The sequence below is a fragment of the Corvus brachyrhynchos genome, unplaced genomic scaffold, assembly GCF_000691975.1.
Source record: "Corvus brachyrhynchos isolate BGI_N302 unplaced genomic scaffold, ASM69197v1 scaffold239, whole genome shotgun sequence".
NCBI lineage: Eukaryota > Metazoa > Chordata > Aves > Passeriformes > Corvidae > Corvus > Corvus brachyrhynchos.
The window spans coordinates 2,800,998-2,812,358 of NW_008246057.1; the positions used below are offsets into that span (position 1 = coordinate 2,800,998).

The following is an 11,361-nucleotide window of genomic DNA, read 5'->3' on the forward strand; positions in this document are numbered from 1 at the left end:
GGGCTCCGAGGGCCGCCGCTCTCCCGCCCGCGCCCTCCGCGCTGCCCCGCCGCGAGGGTTGGCCTTGGGGCGCTGCTGCTGCATCATCGCCCTCTCCTTGGTCGCCTTTTAATCCCGCGTGCTCGTCTCATGAGAAACTGGCTTCGTACCCAGCGCTGCCGTGCTCCGGCTCTGTTACTTAGTGCCCTGCAGCCCCCCACCGCCCGCCGTGCCTGATTGACAGGTACCGCGCCAGGAGTAATTGCTCGGCGTTTCTTGTTGCGGAGAATCAAGTCTGTTATTTGTAGTAGTAAACTCAGTCTCTGTTAAAACATTGAAATTGCTGCTGAGTTGATGTTTATGCAGATTCTGGCTTTTATGGAACCACCTGTTAGGAAAAGGGCCGAGGCAGTTGAGCAGCTGTCAAAAAAGTAATAGGCGCCTCTCACTAGCAATCTGTACAAGTGAGGCAATGTGTGCCCCGCTCACTTCAACGTGCTCCTTTAAGCAATTATTCTGCAGAATTTACCCCAGATGATGGTGCCGTTGGGCACAGGATAGTACTTTGTAGTATGTGAGTCACTCTTCTGCTGTGAGAATAGTCTATGTGTGACAGCTTCGGAGTGTTTGTCCCCAACATTGAATTTGTCTAACAGTTTGTATAATTCAATAACTACGTATTACAGTTTTATTTAAGAAGTATGAGATTTCTCTTGTTACCACCTTTGGCAGGTGTCTCAGAGGATTCCACTGTGCTGAGTGCTGTTTTGTTCACCATGTGAAGATACAAGCCGTGTAAAAGCCTTTTCCACTTCAGTGCTTTATAACCCAACCTCTGTAAATTTTGGCACATGGGAGGAGAATCTGGAAACAGTGGTGAATTGTTTCACTTGGCCATGATTTTTAGTTTTTGTTCCTCTTGAAAGAAGGATTTTATGAACTTTTCTTTGAAGACAGACTAAAACTGGTGCTTTCAGCTCGAAGGTACATTGTTTTGCTGATTGTTCTGCTTTCTTCTGTATCTTGTCACTCTTCAGGCATAGGGTTACTTTTATAAGTCTCTCCTTATTTCCCTTTTGTTCATTTATTTTTGCAGCATCCATTTTCAGTTTTTCATTTGAGCAAAACATTTCAGGTGTTTCTAAAACAGTTGTTCCTGCCTCTTTACCCTAAGTTGGTGATCTCTTCAATGGGAAGTCCAGGCCATGAAGTCAACAGTGGCTAATAGCTAACAATTAGTTACCAACCCAGCATGTGCTGATTATCAAGTTAGTAGTGGGACTTCCTTTAAAAGCATGCCCTTTAAATTGTATAGATTATGCTATTCATTATTTCAGGAGAAATAATATAGGGTGATGTGTGTAGCTCTAAAATGCTGCTCCATGCCTAGATTAATTTCTCAGTAACAGCTGAATCCTATTAATTTAGAAACTTGGCTGTTGTGGCCAAAGCTGACTTAACATGGGAAATTTAATTTATTACCAGTTAACTTTTAATTACCAGTTGGCTAGTGATATACAAAGAAGACCGCTGCTTAAACAGGGTTGGGAAAAACTCCTTCCCTCTACTTTTCTCCTTGGCCCCTCAGGTTATGCTCTGTCCCTCAGACAAGGCAGTGGTAGTACAGGAGGCTGGGGTTGGTACATGGATGTTTCTTCTGCTCCTGTGTGATCCTCTCCATGGGCTCTTCAAGGGTGTCCCTGTGCCAGCGTGGGCACCTCCACAGGCCACAGTCCCTTCAGGGATGTCCCTGCTCCAGTGTGGAGAGTCTCCTTTGGAGAGTGCATCTCCAGCTGCGTCCCCAACAGTTGTCCCCTTCCTCATGCTTCCCTGTGCCTTTTTTAGCACTCTCATATGTCTCCTCCTGCGCTTTCTTTTGCATTTGCTGCCACCAGTAGCTTCTCCCTGTCTCGAATAAAGCGGAGTGGAGGCACCATGCACTCATCCAATGAATTGGAGGATGGCAGGCAGTGGGTTTGTGGAGCCAGCTGGAAGTTGCCATGGCCCACACAGGGCAGTTTATGGCCTCCTCCCATGCAACCCCTGCTACCAAAACCTGCACTTTATCCCCAGTGCACTCATGTGCCAGTTGAGTGATGCTGGAAGAAAGGTCCCATCCATGGCTAATTATAGGAACTCCAGTTTCCTTTTATACACTTAGAAGTAAAACCAAAGTTCTCTCATATAGCTTGCTAAATAGCAATAATGTGTTGTGTCACTAAAATGGTAATACTTTTGCAATTGTATTTATTAATGTGTCCATCTCAGTATGTTTCTTCATATGCACCTGCTGATACCTGGGTCAGGGGTGGCTGCTTTCTCTAATGATTGTATTCATGCATGTTTTCATAATTTTTTTTTTTTAATAAAACTTTCTCAAGAGTTAAGTTTTCCTCTTTTTTTCAGATCTGAAGGCAGTGGTTCTGCTGACACAAAGGTGGCAGCTCTGAGGCCTATTCCACCAGCGTGAGTAGTCATGTTCTTCTCAGAGATCGTTTCATTTCCTTGTTGTTTTGTTTGTCCCACTGATTCAATGATTTTGGTATCTCGTCCCTCTTATCCTTTTGGGCTGACTTACTGCCACCTTGAGTTCTGTGTGGCATTGTGTGTATTGGAAGAATGTAGAAAAGGAAGACATGAAGATTGCAGGTTTGGGGGAACTCAGCCATTCTCTCTCAGTCTTTGGAAGATGGAATCTTGATAAAGAAGGCAATAATTGAGAGTAGTCATGTTTAAGAGAAGGCTTGGAAACAAAAAGTTTCTTAGGCACTAAACTGCTGTTGACAGTACAGCCTGTGTGTGCACAGGCCTGGAGGCAGCTGTGGTAAGGGTGGGCAAGAGTGATGATGGTGGTAAATGGTCAGTGTAGTACTGAATCCTTCTCAGCTATAGCCCAGCATGCCCTGGGTGGGTACTATTAAACCCTCATAATATCTTCCTTCTCTCTCCCCAAGTACATATTGTTTCTAGGTGTTCAAAATGTTTACTTGATGTTTAACTTAAATGCAGAAAGTTTATGGCTTTCCTGAAGAATTGCAGGGGGCAGAGTCCTTGGAATGAAGTGACTATGTACTGATATTGTTCTTAGCAGACAGAAAATAAGCCTTTTTTCTTCTTTCTCAGGGCTTTCTATCCTACCCTGTGCCTTAAACATGGAAACTGTAGAAATGAATAGTGTATCCTTGAAACGTCCTCGTTCTGAGGATGATGTAGCCAATGCAGACGAAATTAAAAGACAGAAGATCTTGGAGAAGTCTCAGGCAGGGAACGACTCTGGGCAGAGTATTGAGACTGTAACAGAGCAACCTGAGGACACGAAAAATGAAATAATCCCCAATGAGGAAAGTGAGGAGCAGGAAGAAGAGGAACTAGAGGACAGTGATGAAGATGGAGATCCAGAGAGCTTTGCAGACATGATGAAGCATGGACTGACAGAAAGTGATGTTGGCATAACTAAATTTGTTAGCTCTCATAAAGGGTTTTCTGGAATCTTAAAGGAGAGGTAACTCTTTGTCTTGTTACATATGTTAATTCCTTGTGTAACACAGCTGTAGTTCCCCATTTTCCTTTTTGGACTCACAGATTGCAGTTGGATTACATGTGGCCCCTAGAGAGGTTAATTACTTTTTTTACTGCTGAGACTGAAAGAAAGGTTTAATTCAGGACTTTTTTAGATTGTGGGCTGTTCGGGGGGTTTTTGTTTTTTAATTTATTTTCCTGTCAAATGGAGCTCTGAAGAAGGAAGCTGTGTATGAGTAGATACATGATTACACTGACCTTTGCTGTTTCCTTTGCTCTCTGGCAGCAGCACACATAAAGCCTTATGCAGTACACCCACCTTTTGTACCTCAGTGCTGATACAAGATGCCCTGAAAAATGGCATCAAAACCATCCTTCTTTGGTTCTTTGCTTTGTTCTGACTTTTTTGTCCTAATGTCTGTAAACAAGTATAATTAAGCTTTAAATTATTGTCTGATCAGGTGTAATGTCATTTACATAGAAGGGAGTTTTAAAATTCATATTATATGTTTAATAAGATGATTGGGGTTTAGTAGCTTTTTTTAATGAAACTTCTAGGTTTTTAAAATTAAAGAATATATTTGACTAAAACAAAATGCAAATACAAAAGCTCACTGGAGTGAGAATCACTGTTTCCCTGACTTAGCAAAACAGTTAAAGTTGCTTTGTTTACACACTGAAAAGTCCCTGTCTTTAAATACTGGCTTCATATATAGATAATTTTACATAATAAAATGATATGTACATATTATGTATATATTTAATCTTTATGTGCAGCATTAAGGAGCTAGTGGGATCCTTCTCTGGGAAATCTGCCAATTTTGGTTGGCCAAAGGTAGCCACGTGGTAGAAAACTTGTGGGTTTGTGGGGGTTTTTTGGATCCTAGTTTTTAACACCTATTATTAATTCATTCTTGACATTTTTGTGGTACCGTCGCTAGCATGTCTAGACAGCTACAGATAATACAAGAGAGGACACATAACACTCCTCAGGAGGGAATGCTACAAATATGATGTATATCTGCACAGAGGGGTGGCAAAAGGGGGCTTGGGGGAGGTACAGTAGAAAGCTTCCCATGGTGAAGTTTTATTAATCTTTCAACATTGATAGAATAGGAATTGTTGGGGTTTTTTTTTTCCACTTTGCTGGCAAATGCTACTTAAGAATAATTTAACAGTTGCAAAACAAGCCAAGTGTCCTCTCTTATAGCTGGGCTGTTTTATTATTGGACACAAGCGACTGGATTGAAAATGTCACAGTAAAACTTTCTTGCTGTCATAGAGTATGCAGAGTAACTTTATTTGAATGATGTTCTCTATAACTGAATATATGAACAAAGCTGAATTTGTCCTGCCTTCTGTAGAGTGGCTAAAATGCACTTTATTTTGCAGGTTATTTGAAGTGGCAGAGTTAATGCAGTAGTTAATGCACTCCACATTGTGGCAATTCAGTAGAGTCTTAATTGCCAGTAATGACTGGGATTGAGGATAAGCATTACTGATCTCTTCAAGCTAGTGAGAAAATGACTCAGAATAACTACAGCAGGTGTTTGGCGATCTGCAGAGAAGTCTGCTGTGTTTAGATATGTGTTGTTGTGTATCCTTCTGGGGGGTGGGAATAGGTACAGCTTTCTCATTGTTAGGTTTGTTTTATGTGAATTCAGGATTCTTCAGTGGATTCTGCTAACAAACAGCTTTTTAGGAAAGGACTTTATGTCGTGTGGGACTTCTATTACAAATGTAATGCATGTTTCTTTCTATCAGATACTCAGACTTTGTTGTCCACGAAATAGGCAAAGATGGACGTGTGAGCCATTTAGATGACTTTTCTGTTCCAGTGGATGATGAGGTAAATTTTGAGGTAAAGATTTGGTAATGGTTATACTTCTTAATGCTCCTGAAGCAAGAACATTAAAAGACTGTGAGTTGCTCCATGAGGGTTATTGGATGTTTGTTTTTTCTCCCCGAATATATATTAGGACCCATCAGAAGAAACGTTTACAGTTTTGTCAGATGAAGACAAGCAGCGTTTAGAGGAGCTCCAGCTTTTTAAGAATAAGGAAACTAGTGTTGCCATAGAGGTAAAATCAATAAATGATATGAAGTTTGGGGTAGGGGCAGAGGGAGGATGAGGGAAGCAGGGAGTGAGTGGAAGGTACGTGCTTTTTAATGCACGTAGGGTGTAAGAGCAGTTTGAACATGATGTGACAGATAACACCAAACTGTGTCCAGTTTAGGGTTTAATTCTGTAAAGTCTTACAGATGTACTCAAATCCATGCATGTGTGAGTTGTCATTTTGATTTTGGTGAGACCGTACACAGGAACTTAAATATAGGTTTTAATTCCTGTGGTGTTAAAATTATCTTGCAGTATTTTGGTTTCCTGTCTAGTATTGTTTTAAAGAATAAGAGGGTTTATATAAAACATCTATCTTGATGAAACACTACTTTCAAGGTCAGTGGTTTAATAGAAAAGAAGATTAATATGGTCTTCTGTAACAAGAAAGGTCAGAAAGTGCGAAGTAAAATTAAAACCTTGATATTTTTAGACATTCAAATATTCCACATATTCAAAGAATAACTGTTGAGGTAAATTTGGAACACGGAGATGAGTAGGATTAAATCTGGTAGCTCCAAAAAAGCATTCACACATTAAATAATCTTATCTAGCTTTTTTTTTTCTTTTAAGGCATCCTCCCCTTTTGTATTAATATATTTTGTTTCTGCATGTATGTGTATTAACACAGGTAATTGAAGACACCAAAGAAAAAAGAACTGTCATCCATCAGGCTGTGAAGTCCTTGTTTCCAGGGCTGGAGACTAAAACAGAAGATCGAGATGGAAAGAAATACATTATTGCTTATCATGCTGCTGGGAAAAAAGCATTGGCAAGTGAGTTTCAGTATCACAGCATATGGGTAAAGTAAATGCTAAAATTATCCCCAAAGTAAGAATTGTTAGTAAGTACTTCAAGTGAATGTGCTTCCTAATGTAGCCTAGCTTCACTTTTTCCTCGTTGCAGCTGATGCTGTGCATCTAAGATGATTAGGACCACAAGAAATGTTTTAAATTTAAATTTCTACTTGTTTTTCTTTCCAAATAATTCATCCAGTATAACCATATTAGAAGAGAGAACATTATCTTCTACTTCAGTGGGAATAGGCAAAACAGAGGCTTTATTTTCAGTATTTTTTGAATTTAACTTTCTTGATCTTGACTGTGTGTGTAAGTGTACTTTGTGGAAGTAAGAGGTTGTAGTTGCAACGTGTGCATTACATTTATAGTTCGTGTAATCTTGATTGTCTTGAATATTCATGACAAAATTCTCAATGACTTGGGTAGAGACAAACATCTATTTGTTTTCTCAGAGTTATAGTTTCATATAAACAGAGTTTATTTACCGTGATCGTCACTTCTGCTTCCAAGGCTAATTATATTTGCAGAAAATGATCTTTATTCATTATAGACCACAGTTACTCTTTTGGAATAGTCAAAGTAGCGAAGGATTTTCAAAATGAAGTGTTACCCACTTTAATCTTGCAAAATACTGTTTTGGATACTGGGAATAAATTAACGTGTTTTACATCTTTTAATGTTACTAAAAACTTGTTGCTACTGTAAGTTTAGAGGATTACCTACATGCAGAATGGTGCACATTTAATAAAAGATACTAAGGTTTAGTTTAAATTGGTTGCATTCCTCTGCCATTTCAACCTACTGCAAGCATGGTATGTAAACCTAACCCTTTAATTTTAAAGATGAAGGAGATGGAGGAAGAATAAGGAAATAGAGTAATTTAAAATGGGAAATAAAATAATTTCCCCTTTAATTTAGTTGTTTGTTTAAGGCTTGTTGTAAACAAATATGGGAATGTTGTATTTTTATTGGTCCAGTTATAATGTGTCATGTGTCTTATTTAATCATGTTTAGAAAATGTGTATGTTTGCATGCTTTATGCATGGAGTATGTATACTTAACCAGCACAAAATTCTCCTCAGCCAGTTTTGTTCTCTCTTGGTTTGTAATGGTGTTTCCTCCACCTTTTCCTTCTGCTGCTTCTATTCTTTAACAATTGTTACAGTCAAGTGGATGATGTTAAGCTGATTTAAGGGATACTATATAAAATAATTTAAGTATTTGAAATATGCTGAAAAGAATTTAGTGGTGTGTCTCTAGGATTAAAACATTGTGAAGCACCATCTTGTGATGCAGAGAAGCATCATCTATTTAAACTTGGGTTCCCCAGCTGTGATGCTGCAGGCACCTGTGCATGTTGGTGGAGATGTCAGTTTCTGTGACTGTGTGCAAATGCTTATGGATGTAAGATTGAAGTTCTTTTAAGTCATATTTATCTTTCTTGTTTATATAGCCACAAACACGTCTTAGTCCTGAATGGGCTTCCCAGGCAAGAGACATTTCAGAAGTGTAGAATATTGGATTATTAGCTGAGATACCTGATTACTTTTGTTGATAACATAACACGTTACCAAACGTACTTCTTTAAATTTAAAATCAAAAGCTGCTTTGTGTCTATAGTCAGTTTACCCCCCAAATACTTAAAATACTGTCTTACTGAATTGTCAGTAAACTGTTATTTCATCATTGTCCACAAATTAATTTTGTTGCATCTCCGATTGAAGCTTTTCGTACGTTCACTGTTTGCACGATTCCATTCCATAACTGTCTAAATTGCTGTCATCCACCACCTAGCTGTTGGATGCTCCCTGAAGCATAAACAATCCCATGACCATAAACCTGCATGTTCACCTCTAAAAACCCTTCGACAGTCTAAAAATTAAATGCTACTCTTTTGTACTCTTTATGCTCTGCATTGGGACAGAGGTCAGAACTGCAACAGGTAAGAGATGTTGACATTTCATACTAACAAAAATGAAATGCCAACCATTATGACCTCCTAAGTAGCAACAGGCCTGGCCAAACTAGTAACAATTTCTTAAAAATCCCTACACATAAGTATTGCTTAAAATGATCTGAAACAGCCAAGAATTGGGCTTGTTCTACCTCTTTTGTGCAGTGCAGTATAGGTAGTATTCATTTGGTGCAGAGAAAATCTGCTAGTAATAAGTGATGTGAATTATCAATTTTGACAGTACATGTTGACAACTATGGTAAAATTTTCATGGATTTCAGTTAGCCAAGCCTTTGCCCGTCAGCCTGTATTTCAGACACTACTCTCTGTCTTTATACAACTTCAAAAGCATAAATCATGCATCCTACTACTAAAACAGAGCTTCCACCCCTTGAGTTTCAGCAAAAGGTTTGGAAAAAGGGCTTGGAAATACATTTTTGACAATAAAATTGTAACATGACTCTGAAGTACAGCAGTAAGGACTGCAAATTGTCTCACTGGTCAGTCTACCTAGTTGAATGCTTTGAAGTATCGGGTGAGGAATGGTTGACTATCAGGACTGTGGCTGCAGCCTCCATTGGACAGGCTCATGGCTGTGTTGCCCAAGGCATGAGGATTCCATTGGTCTCTATAGCACCTACCAAATCCTTTTGGTGTAGGTCACATTAGGGCTCACTTCTTCAAGTGTGTTGAAATGACCATGTGCAAGATGTGTTAGTTAAATATAAAGAATGGTTCCAGCTGGAGAAGGTTCTCTTTGTGAATTGAGCTCTGTCTTACTCTCTTCCCTTCCCTTCTAATTGCCGATATCTTCATGGAGAGCCTTGCTCTTCCAGCTGAATGCAGTGTTTCACTGACTGAGTTTAAGAGCAGTGTTGGCTCAGAAGGGGAGACCAGCAGGAGCATGAGGTCTCCAGTTCAGGTCCTATGAAACTCTGTGGGAGAGGGGCTGTGTTTAGAAACTTATGGTGCAAGGCAAGTGGTGCAATAATTCTAAGTGACTAAAACCTCTACGTGCAGTGTTTTATACTGTAGCATCCAAAATTATCTTTGCAGAAGTGTATGCAGGCATGGCAGCTTCTCAAAAACAAGCAAGAATTAAACATACTTACTATCTGTGTGGGATATCTGGACTTTATAAAACTAATGTGAAAAAAAAGCAGTATTTCCCAAGAACTTCCTTCCTGCATTGGTGTTTGTATCTTGAAATAAGGCTGGCTTTTTCAGTTAGCTTTTGCTGTTATGAAAGATGCTTACGCTCTTTTTTTACAAAACCAGGAATGTCTGCTTAGTGGCTAGCAAGAGATAAGGGACTTCTTATTTAAAACAAAACAAATTCTTAGTTTTGTTCTTAAAAACCAAGGAATTGAAAAACGTCAGAGTTGAAGGAACTTTACAACTGGTTGTTAAACCTGTATAGAATCAGTCCCCCTTCCCAATAATACCATTGACAGTGGATTATTGGAAAAGTAAAGTTTTACCTCTGGGGGTTTTTATGTGCAAAAAAAAGCTTTACAAATCATTGACAGTCTTCTTCCTTCTCCAGAAAATGTCAAATAGTAGCACAAAATTGTAAATCAGTTGTTAGTCTGTGGGATCTGAAGTTGTTTCAACCTCTGGCCTTCTCTAAGCATGGCACAGTACCTGCCATGGATTGTATGTTAATGTCTCTCTTGTAGCAGATTTCTCACTCCCATTGGATTTAGAAAAAAGAATCGTTTTAAAGCAGTTTTTTTGAGTATGATTTTTTAGGGTTTTGTAGCAATAAGATTCATTCTTTTGCATGACACACAGAAAAAAATCCTCCAGAAATAAAAATATGTCTGTACTATAAATAACAATGGTAGTCCTCCCACAAACAGGGCTCCAGTGGTCCTCAACTATTAATTATAGAAGGAGCTAGAAGAAATGTGGTGCAGCTTCTATTGCTGGAAGTCAGTATAATGATAATGTTTTTGAGAAATTTAACCAGGTGATACAGCAATTAAATGACTAGGGTATATTTTCAGATAATCTCATGACAAAGGAACTGTCACTATTTCATTCAGGATTTTCTAGGTGACAGAACTGATTAAGGAGAAATTTACAGGCCAGTGGAAGGCGAGGTCTTTTTCAATGTGCTTTACTGCTTTTGCTGTCAGTAATTAACTCTTTCCTTTTCATTTCTTTAAAGCAGATGGAAATTAGCAGAAATTGAATCTTGCATATTTAAAATAAATGTAGCTGCAATGGCAAATATATTAAATTTTTTTAAAGTGACACTTAAACCTTTTTGCTTTTAAAGATCCAAGAAAACACTCTTGGCCAAAATCTAGGGGAAGCTACTGCCATTTTGTACTGTACAAGGAGAACAAGGACACTATGGATGCCATTAATGTCCTGTCCAAATTTTTAAGGTAAGGCTGTTGTTTCTGCCATCCTGGCTGGCATGCAGCCCTCCCCCTCCATGCTTCTTGTTGCTGTAAATGCTGTGCTTCAGAATTATGTAAGAGCAACACATGTGATTGCTATTCTCTAATTTGTAAACAGTTTAAAATGAAAAGCTATTTTAGAACATTAAATTTAAAACTTAGAAGCGTTGTGAAGAGGTGAGAATGGAACAAAATGAGCCTAAGAAATTTAGAAGACTACTGCTTCAATGGAAAAAGTCCACAATTGACATTGGCTGATCTGAGAAAGGCTTGGCAGCTCAAAGCCTCAGTGTGCGCAACCTGAATTAAAAGCCATTTTTTCCTCAGTGTGTGAATATATGCAAGTATGTTATGAACCTGTCAGATATTGTTGTGATAATATGCTGATCAGTTCCTAAGAAGTTACAGTTGATAAACTGTTGTTCCATGTATTAATTTCTCCATGGCAACACAGGCTTAGTTCCTTTCACCCCATCAAGTGCAGAAACAAAAAGATTTGCCAAGGCATGACACGAACACAGTGAATTGCAGAGGAAGAGCAGTTTTAAAACTGGGTCATTCCAGTGATCTGCTTGTAGGGAA

The 11,361-nt window shown here is 38.9% G+C and overlaps 1 protein-coding gene across 4 annotated transcripts in view; it reads left to right on the plus strand.

Annotated features, from left to right (window-relative positions):
* Positions 1 to 6: 6 nt before the first annotated feature.
* PUS7 (pseudouridylate synthase 7 (putative)) overlaps positions 7 to 11,361 on the plus strand; it is a 21,342-nt gene continuing 9,987 nt past the window's right edge. Inside the window, exons 1-9 of one of the 4 annotated variants that reach the window (XM_017746007.1) lie at positions 7 to 223; positions 712 to 963; positions 2,386 to 2,445; positions 3,103 to 3,481; positions 5,263 to 5,359; positions 5,478 to 5,579; positions 6,246 to 6,390; positions 8,339 to 8,356; positions 10,653 to 10,764. In XM_017746007.1, coding sequence (XP_017601496.1) covers positions 3,132 to 3,481; positions 5,263 to 5,359; positions 5,478 to 5,579; positions 6,246 to 6,390; positions 8,339 to 8,356; positions 10,653 to 10,764 — 824 coding nt within the window. In that variant the 5' untranslated portion in view covers positions 7 to 223; positions 712 to 963; positions 2,386 to 2,445; positions 3,103 to 3,131. The remainder of the gene's footprint in view (positions 224 to 711; positions 964 to 2,385; positions 2,446 to 3,102; positions 3,482 to 5,262; positions 5,360 to 5,477; positions 5,580 to 6,245; positions 6,391 to 8,338; positions 8,357 to 10,652; positions 10,765 to 11,361) is intronic. The other 3 variants (XM_008642518.2, XM_017746008.1, XM_017746009.1) reach the window with 3 other exon arrangements.